General features: G+C 33.5%; 1 protein-coding gene across 1 annotated transcript; it reads right to left on the bottom strand.

Moving 5' to 3' along the window:
• Positions 1 to 8534: 8534 nt before the first annotated feature.
• Positions 8535 to 10646, bottom strand: LOC128225650 (CUB and zona pellucida-like domain-containing protein 1). Its single transcript, XM_052935562.1, has 2 exons — positions 10402 to 10646; positions 8535 to 8727 (listed from the first exon to the last, which is right to left on the bottom strand). The coding sequence occupies exons 1-2, from the start codon at positions 10596 to 10598 to the stop codon at positions 8535 to 8537; spliced, it is 390 nt and encodes a 129-aa protein (XP_052791522.1). The 5' UTR covers positions 10599 to 10646.
• Between the last annotated feature and the right edge of the window lie 15042 nt (positions 10647 to 25688).

Raw genomic sequence — 25688 nt, 5'->3', positions numbered from 1 at the left:
TTACACTGAACGTTGTCAGTTTGCACTTCGGTGTGAGCATGTTCTGAAGATGTTTTTCGGTAAAATTTTCACATATCACCATATTTAGACGTTATTTAGTAGAATTACAAACTAACAATGACTTTTCAACCATTTGACGATAAAATAAAACGGCTTTAATTGAACCGTATCAAATCTCCCACAGATCGTAAAATAGCGCCGATTGTTAATCACGGGCAGACTATCTCAAACGGAGGAAGCTTTCAATATCTTAGAACATTCAAGTGAGATCCCGTGTAAAAAATTAGTGCGCAAAACATAATAACGGTATTAGACGTCGAGCAATCGAGATGCATATATTTGTATATTATAAAACGGTATTGGGAAACAAAGTAATACATTAACAGTGTGTGTTTTTTAACCTAGCAATGGTGATCGCGTATTTGTTTTATTAAAAGGCTATAAAGACCATAATATTGTTTAAAATGTTATTGTGATTTTAAAGGGTGTTCTAAAACTTGCATGTACACAGTCAATTCTAAGATATATAAAACGTTAAAAATAGACCTACTTTCTAAATTTATTTGTGCTGGATCAGTACTGTTTGTGTTTTAAACCAATGTATGTTAGTATAACGATAAGAATGTGTTATTTTTCAAATAATGGCTGTTGTGCATTTGGCCAACCCTACGTTATATATGTTGCATTGGTAAGTAATGTTAACAGTTTTAAAATTATACAATGCTTTCAGATTGTGGAGCGTTGCCTTTCGTTGGGAATTGAACAACAGGCGCAACGCCGACAAACAACCCTTCAATGGCCACCATTAAATGCAACGCGGGTAATAGTTTGTCTCCAAACAGTCTACTGCAGTGCCGGAATTTTGTAAATCCAATTACCATGGCCGCCCATTGCCGATAATGTTGCATGTTTTTTGCTTATAGTATTACTTCCAAAATTGATCAATGTAGTCTTTTATTCAGACTTGTTGACGAATAGTAAAATATAATTTTACTGTAAGTCAATATTATTCTTGAATTAGGAAAACAGATATGTGATTTAAAATTTTAAAGAAGCACGCCATAAATATTTACTTACCAGGTCTTCAGTAAAAGCTTTCCAAATCTCATTAAGCTTGCACGTTGTCGGCAAATAGCTGATAACCGGAATTGCAACTAAATATATTTATTGGCTGACACTCTGTAGAGCTCCAATGGACGTTCATGAAATTGGCACGTTGATATTTCCACTGACTTTAAGTTGAAACTTCGTTAGGTTAAACCCCCCCCCCCCCCATTGACTCTGGCATTGTTGAAATTTCTCCATGCGAATAATAACCTGGTTTGCAGATACTTTGTGGCAATGACCTGAACCTCCGTATAGTTCCGATTGACGTTATTGTTAATTCATTTAAATTCAATCGTTTTTATTTCAACCAAAAGTTGAAGATTATTAATATTATACATAAATATACAGATTAGCAATAACACATCCAAATTATTTACAGTGTACAGATATATTCACAAAAAGATAAATATTGTTTTAGCTGCACTCTCACAGATTTACCATTTTCACAACTTTTTTATTTTTTTTTGTCTTATCTGCAAACCAATGATATAAGGTTGCTGACAAATATCAGATCGTAGATTTCCATACTTCCGTTTGAAATTGAAGATTATGGCTTACTAACGGTTTAAGAAAAATGCATAAAACAACAATTTTTGAATTTAAATATATAATCTGCGATCTGATTTTTTGTCAGCAGTCTTATATAACTGCTTTCCATTGATTTTCTTGAAAATTGGCTCGTTCCAAGACAAAAAATAAAAAAAGTTGTCAAAACGTTCGATCTGTGAGAGTGTAGCATTAAACGTACAGTACACACGTTCTTTTTGTGTTATACATACGCCTCAAATCAACTTAAATAGTCGAATGTATTTATATACTAATATCAGTAGTTCACAAGGAGCACCAAGTAAGATCTCTGCGTCCATTAACAGCAGCACGTTTCTAATATGTAATTCCAGATGAACTTCCACCAGATACGCTCAATTGTATTGCAATTAAACCGAAGTGCACTTTTTCACCATGCACACAAATTTATGAACAGTTAGCGCACTGGTAAGCTACATTATATATCCTAGTCCGTAGTTTTGCGACACAAAGTTCAATGTTCTTTTCCATATTTTGTCGAACAGTTTATAAATGACAGCGGGAGCTACTGTGGGATGCTGAATTCGAAAGTAACGAAGGTTATCGTCCGTTAGTGTTCTCATTTACCACAGTTCGGTTTCTCTCATGTAAATATGACGTTTCACAAGACCTTTCCACTGGTAGATTATTTGGATAAATTAGCACATCGTTCATAAAAGTCTGCAACCCAAATGTGCACACTATTTTTCAAATGTCTGGTATAAACCCTATAACGTAACATTATTTTTGTCCACGATATATTGGATGTTACGTTTTATGAGCATATTTCTATGCTAATATAATCAACGTTTAAGGGCAGCAGCTTTATGTAAGAATATCAATTTTCTAATAATGACATTTGAGAACAGGTTGAACAAGCCAGGCATGGATTCACACATATCAAATATTGTCCTTATATCACACCCTTGCATCTTTTTTACAATAAAATGCTGAAGTTTATTGATAGTCAAAACATCATCGTTATTAAATTAATTTCACAGTTCACTGCCATTTTAGGCTAAAGGCATGACTATCGTCTTGTTTAATTTAAAGACACATTTTTCTGTAAACCATAAGGATGTTAAGCCTTGTGAAGACATAGCACTAAAAGGCGTTTTGGCCTTTTTAGTTTGCGTTAATAGACTGCTCACGAAATTTATCCCCATATAAAATACAAACTTTCGGTACATTTCGCTTCTTACGGAATATTAAAACGGTCGATTTATTAACGTTCATGTCAATTTTCCAATCCGTGTAGAAGGTAGTAATACACCACGTCAAGCATGCGTTGCAAATTCAAGGGAGATTATGCGACAAGTGAAATATCATCAGAAAATGAAGGATAACCTCCCTTTGTTGAAAACTCGGAACCTCCCTAGATTATTATTTTTCAGTTAACGTAAGAGTTCATCTAAAAATTGACAAAACGCCTCCTTGTCTCACTGATGTAAGGACTGGTTTTCCTTGGGAATGCTCCCCGTACAGTCTCATTACAATTTCAATCCCATATAACACGGCCACTAAACGCCGGCTCCACCACTTACCGGTGTTGCAAAGAAAATGAGCTTCCGTGGTGCAGCTGGGTCAAGTGTTTACTTCTACACACGTAAATATGATTTATATTTTATTTTATAATTTGGTTAAACGAACATATTTTGAAAATCGGAGAATGTGGTACCGTGTAAGAACACTTTTATAGCAGGTTGGCTTCGATTTCATTTCAATATTGTACGAACTGTAGTGCCAGCAGCTTTTGTTCCGAATCGGGCATTTGTATATTTTGAGATCTGCTAGCATTTCAAGTACACTTCGTTGCTTGCATACACCGTAAAAAATTATGGCGCATGCATATCTAATGTTATGTATAGTTCTAACACCGGAACACAAAAAAACACAATAAGCAACTCTCTTAGAGATTAAACGCGACAGTGACACAGACTAGGATTTTCTGAAAGAAAGTTTATTGATATGTTACTTAGGCCCCGATGTATTTCCTCCGCATACATAGTAATATGATCCGTTGTAAATGTGTGGCAAGCCAAACCGTTCTGACGGGGTGGGTGGCCTACATTGGGGCCCTGCTGATACGACGAAATGTAAAGTTAAATGGTCAGGGGTTATTGCATTGTTTGCAGACTTTATTTAAACTTTGCCACTTTCTGTCGTATGAATGTTCATTCATTTAAACCAAGTCTGTGATTCGAGGATATAAGGTTGTTATGCGTATTAACAGCATTGATGATTTTTTCAGACGTATTTTGGTTTTAACTTCTCACTTATTGGCCGTTAAAATCCCCTGCAGCAATAACGGTGCCAGTATGAGAATAGACCGAGATCACTAATTGTAAATCACTAAACATAGATTTATTATACTATATATCATAATTTGCATGCATTAAGATACATAATATATATATAATGTTTATTTCACTACATATTTTATATCAATACCAGAAATGCGATGATCTTCAATAGTATCAATTACAGAAATACAAGAAACAAGTGATTTTCTATTAAAAATTGCCTTGCCAGCTTTACAACGTTTTGACCATACTCATGACACTGGAATCAACATTGACAATACAATCGTATCTTCAGTGAATACTTTAAAGCCGCTTGAACTTGGTAACAATTAATGTTCCGATCAATGATAAGCGCGATATCTACACATTCGCTATCTTTAAGATGTGACAATGGGTATGCCGAGTACATGATTCCACGACAGTTCCAACAAAGAACTCATTATAGTATATGTAGTAAAGATAACACACCTAATTAGACCTTTATCAATATTGCTATTGTTAAGCATAAACAATGCCAAACAGCAATATTCAACCAACACAGACAAGTCACATGTTACTGTTTGTCACCTCGTCTCACATTCGCCTTACGTCGGGCGGTCCCAATCGTTCGCATCATCTTTGTAGTCATTTCTGGTGTTCCAGTAGGGGCGGGGCCTTTGCTTTTGTTCAGTATGATACCGTTGGGAAAAGTCCTATCGAAATAATATGTATTGCTTGTTGTTCATCTTTCATCCCAATCCTATATAATCAAATTTTAATAATAAGTGATTTTACCTATATATTACGTCAAGGAAATGTTCGTTGTAGTTATAATGTTTTACCCAGGATGGGTGAGCCGTACGCATAAAAAGGTTACTGGAGTAACACTATAGGGATTATCTGAAAAGACGCTAATGTTTGTAATCTTCAAACAATTTGATTGATAGGTCGGCTCCCAGGGCACCGACGATGTTTGTTATTGTCCAAAATGTAGCTTTTAATTGCAAAATGCTTTTCACATTTTCCACGTTGCACTGTTAAATGTAAAGTTCGGAGTGTTTAATCATTCGGAGGGTCATTTAATTGATAACGAAGTCTTAAATTATAACAGCTTTGAATATTGTTGAAAATAATGATTTTAAAAATAGATGAACGTTACACGGTACTATAACAATTTCCTACACGTTTCTCAAATTTCCTATGCAGTAATTTCCCTTGGTGAACAGCGGCAAAGGTTGTGTTATAAAAACCCAAAGTAGGCTTCATTGTTTATTCTGCACATGTCATTGAAAAGAAAACAAATCCAGATTATTTCCTCAAAATGCTTAGTCTTTTTATCCCCGTTCTATTTACTTTAAACAGTTAAGTGTGGTCGGAAATAAAATACAATTGTTACAGTATTATCAACATTACTGTCTTTCGAACATATGTATCCATAACATGTTATCGTTGAAGTAAATTGCAATTATTTTGGTGATCTACGTGCATTTTTTTTCTACTTTTAAAATTGCACCGACTTTATGCTATGCATCATGTTTTCTTGTTTATGTTCACAACAATATACCATAGTTTAGTAGTGAGACCTGATCAATTTCCTTTTTCCGAAATGACCAGTAAAACACCTTTCCCCTTTTTATTTTTAACTCGAGATAAATAAAGAGAACATCTAATTGCTTTATAACAAACTCCATGCTTACTTGCTATTACAGGTCAATCGCAATCATTTTGTCAATAATAAAAAATCATAAATCATTAGTTCGACTTCATTGAATTATTGTTTTTAAAAACAGACCTAAAGCCGTCTAGATCCGTGCTATATTTGTTTTGCTGTTTGTGTTAACAGTCAACAATGACAACGATGAATTCAACAAAAGCATCCGGCATGTCACGTCACGTCAAAGTGTTTTTTCTGATTATTTTAAGCCTGTCTAAGTATTTGTTGCTTACCAGTTATTGCTATGCCAAAATAAAGACCTGTTACGAACAGTTTTGAAGTTGAGAGTTGTTGTGTAAGGATATATGTCGATTGCACGAACACAATCAATAGTGCTGGTGTAATCATTCTTTAACATAAACTAATTTATCAATGATTATCCGGTGTCGAATGGATTGAATGATATACAATACATTTTTTGATCATATTACTTAGTATTCTGTTTTGTATTGATCTGTTATGGAATATCTTCTACCTATTCGAACTGTGAAGTTAGCAGCTATTCCAATAAAACATTCTTAAATAAAATTGTATTATCAATCGAATTAAATGGTATGCATTTTCAGTCACTCAAACATGACTAAACAAAGGATAACACTATGGCTAAAAATTGTCCATAAATACAACCACTTGATTCTTTTTCTAAGATTTCTAAGCGAATTTCAAAGATTTCCTAAGATTCGACTTGGTGACCTAGATTTTGACATTAAATGCCATAGTTTCAATTAATCCTTCAGTCGATGAAGGAAAACATTCTGATAAAGTTACATGATTATTGGTAAAAATATAGGTTTCTATTATGTTCTTGAGATTTTTGTAGGAGTTGACCTAGTGACCTAGGTTTTGACATAACATGACCTTATTTCAAATCAACTCTAATTTCGAAAACATTCTGATTAAGTCTCATGAATATTGGACCTTTTATTATGTCTCAAGTGAATTCCAAAGATTTTCCTAAGATCTGAACTGGTGAACTAGTGTTTTGACCCCATGTGACCCACATTTATAAGCATTAAACAATTTATCAAGAATAACATTCAGATTAAGTTTCATACATATAGGACATTCTTCTTTTATGTTTCTTAGATATATTCTAAGATTTGACCTAGTGATCTAGGAAGTATTCTTAGAGTTTATAAAGGATAGAATTCCAATGAAAGGTTTTATTGGACCAATAATAAGGTATCTACTGTGTTCACAGTTTTTTTTCTAAAAACTGACCTTGTGAACTAGTTTTGACCCCATGTGACCCACATTTACAAGAGGTCGAGATTCGATAAAAAGGGGACCTTCTGACTAAGTGTAAACCTCATCTAAACATCCGTAGCACGATAATAGTCCAAAGGGTAAACATGTGACGGGCGGACGGACGGAATGACAGGTGGACGGACGACGTCAAAACATTTTTTCTAAAAAACACACAGCCTTTACAAGCTGACTTTACTGTTGGACAGGTTGAGAAGAAACTGTAAAACCAGGTTATTCAAATTAGGTACAGCTGAATGACAAACTTGATTACAATACAAGAAAACGTTGTCTGCATTCATCATATCATCACCTAATTCACTTGTTATTCTTTCGCGTCCATGGAACAGGAAAGGGCTCTTGTATGTTTTTCAACCTTGTTCCAGGATATATCGACATGAGTTATTGTTAAACAAACGTAAAGCAGCCTGTTGGGAAAGGCTGAAATACACCTCCTAATGAACTGCTGCATTAGTCGTCTTTTGTACCGTAACAAGTCCACTAGTCAAAACCCCGAAGTATCATGTACTTACATAATGGTCATTTCTAACTGCAAAACGTTTGCAGAATTGCATGTTTGTTTCATGTTTAACATTATATAAACCTGTTTATTGACATTTTAACTGAGCTTAGAAACCAAACGCACATTGCTAAAATTATTGGAAAAGTTGCAAATGCACAAAATGTTTCAACTATCCCTGATCTTTAATACATGTATACTATATAAGCTACACAAACGAGTCATTGTTTATATCTAAACACACGTACGAGCATACTTACATAATATTATTGTTGATCACTAGCGTTGGATTTATCGTTGTCATACCTCTGATAAATGAGAATGATAGTAATAAGCAAACACAAATTATGATACATTTTTGATTGTGTTATATTATGACCTTATATACAATGGCATTATTTATTTCGGTTTTGAAGCATTAATTTTAGTGCTTTTTCCTGAATGTTTATGGGAAGAAAATAAAAATTGACAATGAATTATTTAATGAACCCAAATAGGTCGAGGTTCAAAAAACTTCATATTTAAGGGATGTCGCAACGTGGCTTGTACCGTTTATTGACAGGAACAACAACGAAATTTGTAAAATTGTTCAATATTCTTGTCGTCAAAGATATTCTTGCACAAAACTTACCGGCGTGACAATCGTCAGGCACCAATTAAAAAAGTAAAATAATATTATTTATGTTGAGAATTATTTTGCCCTCCATTTTTACTCCAGATTAGCAAACAATGATGCTTTTCTACCCTCATCTTAGTATAGTTTCACATTGTGTTTCTAAATGTATCACCGTGATTTGAACAAAAAACGATAATTTCAATTCATGCGGTGGATTCTTATGATATCCACCCAACTGCGACCTTTATGCGAGAGGAATCACGCATTAACAAATTGAGAACAATTATTGCAATATAGTATCAGAAGAACATTTATTTCAAATTCACCACAGGTTCTTTTTACATCCAATTATTCCCAACATGTAAGACATATTTTGACTGTTTTATGCTTAGTGAAACAATGTCTATATTTATTTAAATACAGCTGTTTTGGTTTTATTTAGACTGTTCATCGCGAATTCAGTGGAGAAAAGCCATCCCCACAAGATCACCCCATAACAATCGGGTTGGAATGACATCTTTGAGTACACTTTGGTGAATAGTCAGTAGTTTCGCAAAATGTAGCATTGCAAAGAATGTCAAGTCCTTCGCGGTTAGTTGAATATTCAAAGTCCTGGAATACGAATGTCGTTTCGTGGGCTGATTGGGAGATGATGTGTGTGTTGGTGTCTGTCTCACATCTCAAATTAAAAACACATACGAGGGTCATTAAAATTACGTAGACACTGTCAAATCAAACATTTGATAGAGGTAATAGCTATAATTATACTTATCACTAATATTGACATAATCTTTTCAATAAGTGTGCCAAATTTCAATCAGCACTTTTAAACCGAAACGTTTACAGAAATAAGATTACGAAAAAAGATCACATCAAATGCTGCTTCTCACTTCAGTAATAAAAGCTTGATTCTCAGAAAGTTTGGTGCATATTGGTTTATCATCTTTTATATCTAACCAAAAATTCATCATATCTTTCAATCACAAAGTTTGAAAGCATTCTACGAATCTATAAATGTTTAATCTCTAAAACATTTACATACAATATTTATGCAAAAAGCTACAGACACATGCCCAGTAGCAAAAAGTTTAAACATAAACCCGGTTTAGTGGCAATGGGCAAACGCCAAAGACATAGAACACAAAATCACAAACAAGAAACATAGAACAGCACAAAACTCTACAAACAGCACAGTGCATAAATACTATATATTGTATACCAGTTTGTATGTCATAGCCTTTTATTGTTAAAACAATGATCAAACTACCAAAATGTCAATGACTTTGATTAATTTTCTGGCAGTATCTGTAAGAGAATGCCTCAATTTTTAAAGTTACCAAATAGTTTGCTACGACGTCAAACATTTAATAACTTATTAAGAAAGTCGACGTATTTTTGAATAACCCTCCTACATAAATTTGGCAAGGACATAGTGAATTCATTTTTAATAAAGAATGAATAATAACTTGAGATATTTAAGAACAGTACCAGGCACGCATTCCTCGAAAAGTCTTAAATCCCTTAGAATAGGAGCAAGCTTGTCTTTGTATTAGTTGTGTTATGTTATAATCTTAAAAACATTCTGAGACTTTAAGGACCGGCAGCGATACAAAATTGGGCGGGGAAGGCAAAAATCTAAAACGTTTGAAAATACATGTTTGTTTAGCTTTAAAGACCGATCTTTTTGGGAGTGAAACATTTATTCTTGGCGACATGTTTTGGGTTAGTGAGGAGTTAATCAAAGTTTACAAAAAAGGATTTTAACAGATTTTGGGGAAAAAAGGGTTCACATTATTACGGAAAGGTCTGTCGACATTAGTACTTCGTTTTTATGTCAAAATGCCAAAGACTTCCTATTCAACAATGTATTGCGAGATAGTGATGATATATTGTCAAATAAGAAAGTTATTCAGAAACAAATGAAATTTCGTGAATGAAATCCATTTCAAAGCCACAAGACATTGTTTATTGGGCAGCTCCGATAAATTTAACTCACAAAAATATTCATTTTGTATTAAGACATTTCCGGGAAAACGTAAATGCTTTTTGATTGGAAATCTGATAAAATATTCTTTCGTAAAAAAATGCTCAACTCCTTATTATAGCTTTTCAGGTTGCATCGGATATATGATTTATGCTTATTGAATATTTAACCTCAAAACTTGATGATTTTCTCGAACATTTAAAAAATTAAGTTCCTCAATCGACTTTTGCATCGCTGCCGACCCTTTAAATAAATTATTTTTATAAGAATCACGATAAAGTAAATGATAATATTTTGTGAAGAAAAGTTCAAGAAGCGATGTTTCGATAATTTAGGCGTGTCATTGGTTCATAGGACATAGTTACTCACCCATCTTTAATGAGGAAGAAGTCCATAGACGAATCTGAGGTCTGTGGAGGTTTAATGTAGCAAGTGTGCAAACGCAGTTTAATGTTCCAATCCGGTACAGTGGTGTACACCTTAGCATAGACTTGATCTCCAACATGGGCATGTAGTGGGTTACCAGAAATAATCTCCCTGAAGTTTGCATCTTTGTAAAACACCATGCTGATATTGTTGTGTATGGTGAAGTTGACATGCTGGTGAATTGTTTCATGATGTACATGCGATGAGGCTGCTTCCGTCCGCTTTACGTCGCACTCAACAGTTAAGGTAAATATGTGTTGTCTTATTACAAACGGATTGTTTGTATCAAATATGGCATAAATCAAGTCGTTTGTGTACACTATATTATTAGGTTCCGTCTGAAATTAAGTAACATACAATTGTTGAATGCTGTGACAAGTGTGAGGTAGGGTACTAAACACGCTAAACTAAGCTACCCCCCCCCCCCCGTTAAACCACATTATTCGCTAATAACGGCAACCCTAACATAACATCGTTCTACACATTTATAGTTTGTTGTTTTTGTTTTGTTTAGAGTCATGTAAGCCTTGCATCTCAAAACAGGACACTTGTTTCATTTTTAACCTTAATTTATCTTCCATTGGTTTCTTATAAGTGGTTGTAAATAAAAAAAAATTATATGAATAAATGCAGGTAGTTCGAAGAAAACCCATGTTTGATGAAAAACACTCGATTAGTCTTACATGCATAAATACACGCAAAACTAGCTCAATCTGATAGTCTGTGTAAGGACTTTTAAGGATCTCCAACTTAATCTGAACTCATATTGCATTCTAAAAGCATAAAATGTATAGTTTTACGCATCTGAACACACGTTTTAAATTCCCACGGATATTTTGCGTACTCGTTGAAATGCAGACGACTCAATGTTTTTAAAAAGTAGTCCGAAATTAAAAAAGTAAAATGGCACGTGCGATCCACCGAGCAAGATATAAACGCATTTAATAGTGGTAATTTACGAGCAATAGTAAAAATAGTTTGGTCCCTCTAAGAAGTCTTCCTCGTTTCAAACCGAAACAGCAGTACAAACGAAACTACAACGAGAAACCCAGTAGCCAAAGAGTTGAGGACGACTTTGGTTAGAGGCACACGATTCAAGAACTTACATACACATATCATCCAATACAACAAATACGAAACCAAACACATTTTCTATCTCTTTTTATATATATAGCAATCTGTAACACGTTTAGCAGTGATCAATTGTAAATGCCTCACCTTTTCCACAGTACTACAGTCATTGAAACTCTGTCTAAACCACAAATTCTTGTCGACACTTTCTCCTTTACATGACGAATCACCAAAGAAAATATCAGTTGGTTTAACTGTTGGGTAAAATATTTTCAGGGCCGACATGTTAATCAACACGTTCCATCCGACACTGGTGCAGGTCGCGTCGATAGCAACGTTCAAATTGACAGTGTCTAAAAGTATATAAAATCATCATTTCAAACATGTAAAGAATGTATATATATACATTAAAGAGTCTGTCCCAGTTTGAAAAAAGTAATGGTGCTTCGTATCCACAAAAAGAGATATATTTTCTCAGTATCAAACATATTGTAAACAGAAATGAATATTTGTGTATTATGGAAAGGTCTTACATGAAATAAAGTGAAATAGGATATAAGATCTTGATTGAATGAATATTAAAACGTTTGAAACATTTTTATTCTAAGATATATTCAAGTCGAAGCAAACGCAGGCAATGAATAGAGTTGCCATTGAAAGACGTAAATGTTATATGTTTGTAGGCAGTGTTTGGTATATATGCTCATTTAATTAGCTTCCTTGCATTTGGGTTTGTACTTTCAAGCATTTTTAAATGGCGAGGTTCATGACTTTAGTAGAACTTTACTTAAATTGCTATAATTCATAAGAAGTTGATAGAAAATGGTTGATTGAAGTGACATAACATGTAAATCGAAAGACTAATGCATAAGTTTAGGTCACATGTCACAAAATATTACAGGCCATATGGCACGAAAAGGCAGTATATAAGTATATAAACGAAAACCAAAAATTGAAATGGCTCCAATGTTTTATAAAACTTTTGGAAACTTACACAAAATGATATATTCCAGTTATTTTAGTAAATCGGGTCTCTGGCCGCCAATTGTCCAAATTCTATTCATTACTTAGTATACGAGTACTACAGAATAACATAATTTTGATCTTAAATTCGAACATGTAGAGGAATAAGAAATGTTAATCTTTACTGTAAGATATCGTTACTCTTGAGTTAAGAAAATGGATATCTTAAATACATACTATACAAAAAAGCACGCCGCAAGTTATAACTCACCAGGTCTTTGTTTACACACAACAGTGATAGTTTTCCAAATTCCATTATGCATACACATTGTCTTGTTCTCACCAAATAGTTGATACCCGGACTCGCAACTAAAGGTAGCGACGGACTGAAACTTTGTAGAGGTCAAGTGCACGTGACCGTTAATAGGTGCCGAAATATTTCCACAGCCCTTAGGTTGACAAGAAGTTAGGGTATTGGACCACTTGCCATTACTCTGACATTGTATTGAATTTTCTCCGTGCAAATTGTAACCTGGATTGCAGCTGAACGTGGCAATGGACGGAAACTCAGTGGAGGTCAAGTTGACGTTACCGTTAATAAGTGCGGTGATGTTTCCACAGTTCATAGGTTGACAGGATGTTTGGGTTTTGGACCACGTACCGTTACTTTGGCATCGTGTTGAATTATCTCCGTGCAAATTATAACCTGGATTGCAGCTAAACGTGGCAACGGACTGAAACTTTCTGGAGGTCACGTTGACGTTACCGTTAATTGGTGTGGCGATGTTTCCACAGTCCTCAAGTTGACACGAAGTTAGGGCATTGGACCACGTGCCGTTACTCTGGCATTGCGTTGAATTCTGTCCACGCAAATTATAACCTGGATTGCAGATAAACATGGCCACTGACCGAAACTTTGTGGAAGTCAAGTTGACGTTACCGTTAATTGGTCCGGTGATATTTCCACAATCAGTCGGGTCACATAATGTTTCGTTGTGTGACCACATACCTGTACTCTTACATCGTGTTGTATTTGGTCCATACATGATATAACCTGGATTGCAGCTTAAAGTAGCAACGGACTCAAAACTTGTAGATTGTAATCGCACTGAACCATTCGCTGGAGCTGTGATATTTCCACAGTCTGAAGAAAAAATTGACGGCATTATGTAAATGACGCTTTAACTCGGTTTACATTTAGACGCGTTCCTATAGTGACCGCCTCCCACTAATGAACAGTCCATCTACTAGTGTTGTGCTTAATCCATAAGCTATATTCCACATATTGAAAAACATTTGCGATTGAAGAAATGGGCGCACTCGTTTTGTTTTGATACTCTTTTAATCCCTGATTTCAAAGATATTTTTATCAACATAAGTTCATACAATGGAATGTGTAATCAAAAAAGGGTTCCCCTCGTTTCACTAATTTACGATAAATCTGTTCTACGATGTTATCTGGTATCTTTCGTAAATACCCAATATAACCTTTTCTAGATAGTCTGACGACTTTGCATTAAACTGCCGATTATTAATTTATGAATTAGTTATTACTCTGAATAAGCCATGTATATTATTTTGAGATGAAAACGCTGTCTGTCCGCCTATATGAAACCGGAAAAAAATCTGCTGTTTAAAACAAATTATGTTTTTCAACAAACATTTTTCGTCATATTGCACCATAATTTCTATCGATCTTCAAAACAATGTTCGAATCAGGTGAGTTCTCAAGGTCTTGGGTTCAGAGCATTAAACGTTATTTACATATTTGATATCTTGACATGGCTTATACGCCCCATATTTACGAGTTCTTGTTATCATTAATTCTAGCTTATATAATTGGGTGAAATGAATTTATTGAATTGATGGTTTACAATCAGTTTTTCGTTCTAATGTTTCTGTTATTTGTACAAACGGTTTAAAAATAGTTTTCAAAGAATGCGGGTAGGTGTCATTGCTTGTGTATAGACTCTACTAGGCGTTAAATAACATAAAACAAATGTTGTTTCAATTCTTACGGAAAATGGGGAAAATCGGTTAAATATAGCTTTTAAAACAAATGTATATCACATTGTACTTTATACACCCATAATTCATCAGCACTTCGGACACAAATTTCTCATGTAGAAGTACCCCACACACCCTTGCCAATACTTTAAACCAAATAAATTTCGGTTTTCGCAGGTCAAAAGGTAACGCCCCTCGTACGCCCGTCTAACGCCAAATCCTTGATCCGCCTCTTTGTGTACTTACACGGGAAGGGATATTGATCTAGACCAAACTGAAATCAATCATTTTTGGAAATAGCGGGCATCTGAGAAATAACAGAACTTTACATTTTCATTGAAAAATACTGCGTACATAATAAAAAATATGGGAATTACCTTAACTTTTCTTGGATTACATAACGCGACAAGCTAAATGCACAATGTCAATACATAAATATAGAAAATAGTGGAAATAATTCAAATTAAAGAATGATACCGGCAATAAAACACGCTTTTATGGTGACATAGAGGTGACATGTTTTAAGATGTGTTATGTATTTCGCAGAATGGCATGGTCATGAATAACGATATTTACACTTGCCGTGGCCACGACATTCTAAGTGGTGGTAACGAGAAAGTAAGTCGTAGCCACGGTACACTTAGTCGTGGCAATGCATGTATTTGCAGTTCTTTCAACACTTGAAAATCGCCCATAAAACATAAAGCATAGCCTTAGCGTAACCATACACTCATATCGTGTAAATAAGAATGTAAAATTAATAATCTTATAATAATTAATAATAAATTACCTTAAAATAAACAATACATACATATTCTGGTTGTCAATAAAAACGGACCAAACACAAGATAGGCTATAACTTTCATTTTCAATAATTGTCGAAAAGAGCTCTTCTTGTTTAAGAGAACATATATATTTATTGCTTTGTTTCGATACGAAAGCAATTAAGCATTTCTAATGAGACATGCATGGCTTGTGCTACTTTTATGCATAAAAAAGATAACAAATTTCACAATAGTTATTATTTTAAATCACAAAGTCGACGAGTGAACATAAAGTATGTGATTTGGGCCATTGTTAGTTGCTTGACATTCTGTTTGGTTATAAATACATTGTTTATAATTCTTACACGTTATCGCTATTTGTTTCACTGAAATTAAATCAGAAAAGTATATAATAGTTCTTACCAACTTTACTACAGTTTGAGATACTGACATTCCAAATCCCATTATTGCAGGTTGCGAAGGTTTGCCCCGTGTTCTCATACCCTTCATAGCATGATATGTTCGCGGTATTTACGCTGTATGTGATATGTCCATTGTCAGTACTTAGTTCTGGACATGCTGAAATAAAATATCACAGAGTTTAATTAAATTAAACAAACAACTGTGTCTAAAAAGGCATGAAGCCATTGTATGATGCTCAAACAATATTTACTTTTGTTCTCGTGTAATATCTCAAAAATATCAAAGCTGAATGAGATTAAAATAAGTAAGTTTGTTTTAACTCAATATGGGAATATTACAACTTGCGAGGATAAGCCAAATATACACATAATCTACGATGTCATTGTTGTATTACACAATCTACGATGTCATTGTTTTATTACACATTCTACTATGTCATTGTTTTATTACACATTCAACCATGTCATTGTTTTATAACACAATCCATGAATGCATTGTTTCATTACCCACTTTATTATGTCATTGTTTTATGTCACATTCTACTATTTCACTGTTTTATTACACATTCTACTATGTCATTGTTTTATTACACATTCAACTATGTCATTGTTTTATGCCACAATCTATTAAATCATTTTTTCATTACACACTTTACTATGTCATTGTTTTATTACACATTCTACTATGTCATTGTTCTATTTCAGTGCATCAGTTATTGATGCCATAAACCACTATGTCAGTGATTGGTTGCACAATCCACTATGTCAGTGATTGATTGTACAAATTACTATGTCAGTGTTTGATCGCACAATCTACTAGTCAGTTTTTTGACACCTCAGTGTTTAATGGTACAATTTACTATGTCAGTGGTTGATGGCACAAATTACTTTGTCAGTGATTGATGTTACAATCTACAAGTCAGTGTTTGATTGCACAATCTACTATGTCAATGCTTGATTGCACAAATTACTATGTCAGTGATTGATTGCTTAATCTACTAGTCAGTGTTTGATGGCATAATTTACTATCTCAGTGTTTAATGGTACAATCTACTAAGTCATTGTTTGATTGCACAAATTACTATGTCAGTGAATGATGGCACAATCAACTATGTCAATGCTTGAAGGCATAATCTTCTAGTGAGTGTTTGATACCATAATCTACTTTATCCGTGTTTAATGGCACAATCTAGTATATCAGTGATTAATGGGACAATCTTCTATGTCAATGTTTGATGGCACAATCTACTATATCACTGTTTGAGGGCACATTTCTACTATGTCAGTGTTTGAGGGGACATTTCTACTATGTCAGTGTTTGATTGCTTAATTTACTTTGTCATTATTTGATGGCACAATTTACAATGTCAATGTTTGATGGCATAATCTACTTGTCAGTGTTTGGTGGTATAATCTAGTGTATCTGTGTTTGATGGATAAATTTTCTATGTCAGTGTTTGATAGCACAGACTGCTATGTCAGTGTTTGATAGCAGATTTCTACAATGTCAGTCTTTGATGGCTCAATTTGAGTTTTCAGTGTTTGATGGCACAATCCACTATATCAGTGTTTGATGGCACAATCTACTATGTTAGTATTTGATGGCACAATCTACTATGTCAGTGATTGATGGCACAATCTACTGTGTCAGTGTTTGATGGCAAAATCTACTTTGCCAAGAAACACATCAAATTACTTTTTATAAAAGTATGCAGCAGACTTATGTTTTACATTACTGTTTAGTTTTTTAGGTTACAACCTTTCTATGATTATACCTTTTTGAAAATTCCTAACACAACTAACCTTTCATTGGTTGTTGTTCATCTATCACCATTCAAATTATGAGTGATGCATTTTAAACATACACAACTGTAAGTAAATGTTGGTCGTATTTTCATGTTTTACACAGAAGTGTTCAGGCAGTTACGCTCACATTTAGGTTACTTAAAATAAATAACAATATTTATAAAGACGCTGATGTTTACAACAGAATCAAATAGTTTGACTCATTTTTAGTTGATATCAATAGTCCACACCTTATTATTGAGACTTGGTCAATTAAGTTGGTGAGAACATCATTACCTGTGGAAAGAGCTCAGTAAAAGTAAAATAGATAGAATTGCAGTTTTCGAATGTCTTTTATTATATGATAATTGAATTCTAATGATTTAATTGATAGTCTTTACTTAAATTGTACACGAATGTAAGATCACATTAGAAATGTCCCTTTTGGCAGTTGTTTTTAGTTGTTTAGTGTATTTAATGATAGCTTCAACCCCGAAAAATGGAATGCAGTCTATTTTGATATAATAAAATCTAGCATGTGATTTACATATTATTTAGATGCTTAATATGTGATATCTGTTTTTACTCGCCTTTCCAAACGTTGATATTATCTATGCCTACGTGATTCACGTGGACAAAATGGACAACGAATGCGATCTGAAATAAGATATTGTCACAATTAATTGCAATGTTATAATTGATATCACCACTGTGTACATACAACTAAAAGGAAGTAACATGAGACACGCTTTCAAGACTTTCCTGCATTACAAAATACTTCATTGTACTAAAATAACAATTGCAATTGAAGCCGGAAGTCTTCAAACGAATAACTTTTATCAAAATTTCCATAACATAACAAATTGTTTATGTTGTCCGGTTTTCGCAAAGCGCACTGGCTTCTCATCTAGAGGACTCGGGTTCGATTCCCGGACCAGGTGCATGTGGGCTTGGTTTGTTTTCACAACAACCGGAAAAGTGGATATGCTCCGGGTACTCAGATCTTCATAACAATACAAATCTACGATCTCGCGTAACTTCGTGAAACGAGAGTGATTAATTTAATGTAGTTATGACTTGCACTTGTACACAATCGTTGTAAAATAAATAAGTTTAAGCTAATTATAACTTACTCACATTTTAACTATTCTTTCACCAGGTTGGTCATTAAAGGAATAAACCAGAGCAAGTTATGCTGTACATCAAAGTTTACAGATTAGTATGGTGCCTGATTTCTGCCATTTTATATTTTCGCCGCTTAAATACGCTGAGTAGTGTGGTTAAACTTATGATAAAATAATGATGAGGCGTAGTTTCAACGCGCTACATGGTGTATTTTCGCCCGGCAACATGTCCTATTGTCATATGTTTGCCCCGCCATTTGACGTATATTCCAATTGTTGTATTTGCTGTAAAAATCACCCAAGATAGAAGAAGGCAATTTGTTTATATTTTCTTTAAATGTACAAAGATACGCGATATTACCAACCTCAAGCTAAAAGTCATTCTATCATGTGCCTGCAATAAACTTACTGACATTCGTTTGATCACAATTGGCATCAACTTTAATTAATAGACAATGTTCGATGTTTTAAGTTTCAAAAATTAAAAATGAGGCCCCAATTAACTTCTTCCGCCTGGCCACTTGTCAAAGGCGGTCAAGGGAATACATAAAATTTTACACAAATGTGCATGTCATTACTTTTATTTGTTGCGCTAGAAAAGTATATATTTTATCTGTTTCGGATTTTGCCAACGCTTGTAAACCATGACTCTCATTGTATCCATTTGTTACAACTATTATAACACGTATACTTACTTGAAATGTTTCATTACTGCTCACTGAAACAGAAATAGTTTTCCAATCGTGCATTCCACGCTCAAAGACTGTCCAGAAGGTTGTAATTGTAGACTCTTGTGAAATGGTTTTTAAATCTATTGTAGTGCTCCCAGTTGCCAATTGATACGCAAACGAGACACAGTATTTCCCAGGAGGTAGCTGCTGGGATATCATACTTGGTGTCTGCTTATTATATATGTCTGCTATATCCGAGTTTGCGAAAGCGTAGTAGCCGTCATCTGAAAGAAAATAAACAGCTGGAATCGTCAATCAAAAGGTATCCGTATCACTATCCGTTATAATGTCAAGTGTTCCGCAAAAACAAGTATGCTCGTTTTTCTTGCTCTACTTTAACTAATTGCTTCCGATACATTAAGAATTTTTTTATCACGTTATGCTGATTAACGTCTTCAATTCACAAAATAAGTTCGTATTTTTTCCAGCGTCAAAATGCTTAGTTGTTTAACAAAACATTATATTCAAGTATTTCAACATACTTTTATTTAATTTAGATTATATGTATTTATTATAATTTGGTATATTTCCTTATGCTCTTATTCATGGTTTATGATGACTTTCAAGGGAATATTAAATGTGCCAAATTATTTATTTTCATAAATATGTTTTGTCTTTTTAAATGAGTGTTTTATGTGTTTATTGTTTTCCATATAAATATTTGTACTTTCTAAAATCTGCACAGTATACTTGATACCAAATAAAAAAAATTATTTTAATGCCATAATCTTTTCAATTCATTTGAATTTAAAGGAACTAGACACCAGGTGGTTCCAAAATCAACAAATACAGTATTTCCTCAAAACAAGCCTAGGATGTTCTAATATGAGGCCGACAATATATCACTTTACATGATTAAAAGAATATATTTTCCCGTTTAAAAATATCGAATTATGATATCCCAGTATATAGAGTGTACAGTTAGCATGTGAAAGTAACGTGATAATACATATACATATACCGTCGCTATTTTCAAATCAACTGGGATTTACGTGGTATACAGACCCAGTAAAATGTCAAATTTGAGAAACACGCAAAACTTGATACATTAATTAGCAAGAATAAATTCGAATAACACAACGATATCAATTTAATGTTAGTTTTGACATTTTTTATTTCTTGCAGTTGTATGATCTGGTGTCTAGTCCCTTTAATGATCGAAAGAAAATATGTGTTCAGTTTAACAAAACATGAGACGTAATATGATTTATGATTATGGCTTTTTAGCGGGGGAGTTTGTGGCCACGTAGATATAATTGGAAAACACTATTGATAAAGGCTGATATCTGATGAGGTAACAACCAGGCTACCATAGCCCTTATTGCCCTAATGAGAGTACCAGAAGAGATATTTAATCAAAGCCAATTGAAACGGCATGTTTGGGTACAAGAAAACAAACGTTGTCTGCATTCTTAAAATCAATACCTGATCCACTTGATATTCGTTCGCGTCCATGATACAGGAAAGGGCCCTTGTATGTTTCCCAGCCTTGTTCCAGAATATATCCGCACGTGCCATTGTTAACAAACGTACAGCTGCCCACTGGGTAAGGCTGGAATTCGCGTCCCGATGAACTGCTGCATGGGTCTTCCTCTTGAACTGTAACAAGCCGAATGTTTTATTACACTAATGCTTCATGTAATTAATTACGTAATGGTCATATTACTACTAACTGTCGAGTTTGTAAAACGTAAACAGAGCTACATGCGTGTTTCACTAATAACTTTAGATGAACCTGTTTCTTTTCTTGTACGATTATTTTCATACATACAATTCTTAAAGGTGTGTTGAGAGATGATCATATTTAACGACAACAGATTTCATTAAAACTGAGTAAATGAAGCATTTGTAACCAAAGGCACTATTGCTACAATTCCTGACAATTGATGTCCACATGCTTGTCTCGTTCATTGCGCTTTAAGGTTATATACAGTAAATAAATAACATAAGCACGTGAAATGTTCGTTAAACTGTTGTATCGAAACGTTGTCGCATTATGACCTTATCTGGTCAGTAGATGAACATTCAATCACATAAAGGAGTAATGTGAACGTTATATAATATTGATCCTCCGATATCATGTTTGGCCTTCCAATTCATACTGATTTATCCAAATAGCCTTACATTTGACGTTGGTTTAGTTATACAAATACAAATACAAATACATTTGTATAGCGCAAAAAGTATTGTTCAATATTCGATTGCGCTTCGCACAGTTCATGCGGTATTTTACACAAGGCTATATACAGTCATTTACACATAAAATCTGGTAGGCTCTTAATTATAAAACAGTCCAAACAAATAAGTTTTCAGTTCCTTTCTAAAAGTAGGTTCACTTTTAATGTGTTTTATGTCTCTAGGAAGAGCATTCCACCATTTTGGCCCAACCACAGCAAGTGGTCAGCAATTCTGGTTCTGGTTCTTGGAACAATAAATTGAATGTCATCAGAAGATCTTGGTCTGTATTTTCCCTGAACACGGTTTAACAGTTTCGTAGATTGAAATTGACATCTTGATAGTTATATATTTATATCAAAGTTCTGATAATAGACTGGATTTTACCTGGAAGATGAAACCCAGTAGCAATGTCCCATAGAAGATATATGCTTATAATATATTTAGCAATTAATTGGGCCATAGTTATCCAACGTGAATTTGTGCTGAAACTTTAATACAATATTTCACAAACTTCTCACTGACATCCCTAAAGTTTATTTGTTCAAAATTGTGTATACAGCTGATATTACAGATATGACTGATAATTGAATAATTAGACTCAAACGATAACATATCATAAAGCAACCTCTCGGTTTAACAGCGGAAATATCATTTTGATATTAACAAGCAAACTAGGGAGTAAAGTTATCAACTTAATGAAGGACAATTAAAATCAAGTTGCATTCCCTTGATCGAAATTATCCAGTTAACTACCCTTGATCTAAACTAAACGCATCACTTTTGAACCATCAAATGATGCCAAATAAAATAATTTGATATTAAAAAGGTTTTATAGGTTTAAAGATAGTGTTAGAAATAAACATAATATATTGTTAAATAGTTAATTTTAATCCTGTTTATTCAAACGATTTCTTGAGTTTGAAGCTGAATGTTCCAACATTTTTAAAGACGAAAACAACTGCTCGTTCATAATTACAATGTTATATCATAAACTCTTTCTTCAGGAGCCTGAAATAAAATTGACAGCTCTGTCATCAGCTTTTAAAAAAAATGCGTGAGAGGTGTCTTGCGGGAATACACTCTTTTTAAAAGAGGGCAATTTTTAAAACTAAGTTAGAATACCAATACAACTAAGAAAATAAACATAAAAAGCAAACGGAAAAAAGTGAGATCATATTTCACTCGTCACCTCAGCAAAACGCCAATCGCGAAGATATGTTTTTCCTTGACACTCGTTAAACAAAATACTATATTACACTAAAATCAACAAAGGTCCTTTATATATTTTACGTATCAAAGAATTAAATTATTTGTAATATGAATCCTCTTGAACATTTCTTGATAGCATTACTTAAATGAAAAACTATTATGAATTTTACCGAAACACGAATACAAAACAGGCAAGAATCGATTCATGCTGGCAATCCGCAATAATTGTAAATATTTGATTTTCTTATTTTCATTTTGTCAGTAGTTTATTCAGTTTATTTCTCGTTTTATAACTTAACACGCTGATGTTTTCAAAGTGTTTTAAAAATATTTTACATTTTATAACATCAACACTGCCGTTAATGGGCTGTAAATAAATGAATTATTCACTTGAGTGTAATCATAAAGCCAACAAATATGTAATTTATGAACACTTAAGACACTTACAATAAACGACAATAGTAAGCGTCTGTAACAGTTGTATGTAATAACTAATAAGGGGTTCTCAGAACAGTTTATTTATTTTGAAACCCGCTTAAAAGCAGGTCCCTAAAGTAAAATCAAAATTCAGGATAACCCACTCCTACATACTACTGCCATGCTATTTTAAGATGCACTCTTACTCCAAATTAAAATTTACCACAATCAATAAAATTGTTTAATATATATATATATATAAGGATAAATAAATGTCCAAAAACAATGGTTCTTATGGAAGACTCCGAATTTAATATGAAAAGGTGCTGAAAACACGGTATTACTACCTTATTAAACGATAGTAGATCACTGTTACAGGAAGTTCCTCAAACGAGTTCTTGGTGTCAAGATGTCAACAGTGAACGCAGCGGTCTATGGAGAGACCGGACGCTACCCGCTAATTATTACTAGGCAATGCAAAATTATTAAGTACTGGTTTAAGCTTGTTACAAATTATAACGGGAATTGCATTCTTAGCTCTTTGTATAATGAAGCCCGTAGGCAGTGTGAACATGGCGTTGAAAATTGGGTTTTTAAAGTGAAACATTTACTGTGTTAAAACGGCTTTAATGATGTTCGGTATTATCCGCAATCTGTGAATGTAAACGTATTTATGGTTTTGTTAAAGCAAAGACTGTTGGATCAATACATTACTTCTTGGAGATTAGCTGTAAATAACTCACCAACTCTCGCATTATATAAGGAAGTTAAACTTGTATTTGAGTTCTCTCCACATTTATCAGTTATAGAAAACAAGAAGCATAGACATGCATTAACAAAATTAAGACTATCATCCCACTGTTTAGAAATTGAACATGGGCGCCATAGAGGAATTGAAAGAAGAAATAGACTGTGTACATTGTGTGACAAAGGTGTGATCGAGGATGAATACCATTTCGTTATCGAGTGTGAAGCTTACAATGAGCTTAGACTAAGGTTTATTCCCCCCAAGATATAGGATTCGACCAAGCATGTTTAAATTTGTGGAGTTACTGTCAACTAAAAATAAGACGATTCTAAACAGTTTATCCAATTTCTTGTGTAAATGTTTTATTAAACGTCTTAGTTTGATAAATAGTATAACTTAATAACGCAAATCACAGTCCTGTCAATTGTATTTGTTAACATATCGCTCTCAGCTTATTTTATGTATGTTTACTATCATGCACTGACTTGAATGTTTTCGTTAATTTTGTACATGCATTCATTATCGTGTATATTTATTTGTACATTTCTTGACGTTATGCCTAAACTTTCTATTGAATCATCGATATGCTGTATATGCATAAGATAATAAACATTCTGTTCTGTTCTTTTCTGTTAATCGTTTAGCACTCACCAATTATTTAATATTTTTTGCGTTTTCAGCTTTTTAATACACGGCTTCAACCTTGTTAGCAATAATTAAAATTTCCATAAATGCATTATTTAGTAAGAAGTTAAAGGTTTATCACTCAAAATTTATAGTTGTTTTTCATGTGTATGTATTGATTTTGAATAAGTGTGTCACTTGAATGGTCAGTGACTATATTGACCACTGACCATCCAAGATTGATGAAATCGGGGATTACTAACTACCAACAAGTTTGTTTATATATACAATGAATAATACTAATTAAGGAAAGGAAACATTTTAAAATATAAATAATGTTTTGACAGATTTTAAATAGAAAATGCAGGACAGCTTCTTAACTTAATTAATTAAATAAGTCGCAGCATATAGAAAGAGCTATATCTTTGTGGTAATATAAGTAACTGCCATACCATTAGCTGAAGCAATTGCTGATGTTGTTCCCGAAGGAATTACGTGTTCGCTAAATAAAACTCATATAAAGGAAAAGGGGCATTATTGAAAGCCCAACACAGAAATTTTAAGCAACTTTATTCATACACACAAACAATTCAATCCAAAGGAATATTGACGAAAAAGCAAATATTAAATAAGTTCAAGTTTCAATATAAGAACTTGAAAAACAATGATATTGTGTCACTAGAAATATGTAACCTCTTGTTATTAAAATGAAATGAAACATGTCATGTATTGGCAAACGATATTAACACGTTAATGAATTTAATAACAAAACATAAAGATACAACATATTACTGTAATATAAATTTGAATAAAAAAAGAAAAAAAGAGAGGATTTTTTGGTAAATACTGCATTCAGCCATATACAACAGAAAGAATACTCAATAATCATACAGATATTTGTTCATCTATTAATGGTGTGCAAAAGATTAAATTTTCAACTCCAGGAAATAATACATTTTATGTTTAGAAGTAATCACAAGCAATTAATGGACTATTTGTTAGTAGATTTGCCAATAACCAGATGGAATACATGGGATTAACACACAATTTATGCAGCAGGTCATCTAGTGAATAATAACGTTTCCAATAGTGTTCTATTACATGCGCGAATATGATAGTCACAAGATTATCAATGGAGTTTGGTAAAATTAAAGAAAACTGAAAACAAAATAAGGAAATTAAAAAAA

Source organism: Mya arenaria, chromosome 3, assembly GCF_026914265.1.
Source record: "Mya arenaria isolate MELC-2E11 chromosome 3, ASM2691426v1".
NCBI lineage: Eukaryota > Metazoa > Mollusca > Bivalvia > Myida > Myidae > Mya > Mya arenaria.
The sequence above is the reverse complement of the archived record's forward strand: the minus strand, read 5'-3'. Positions and strand labels throughout refer to the sequence as shown.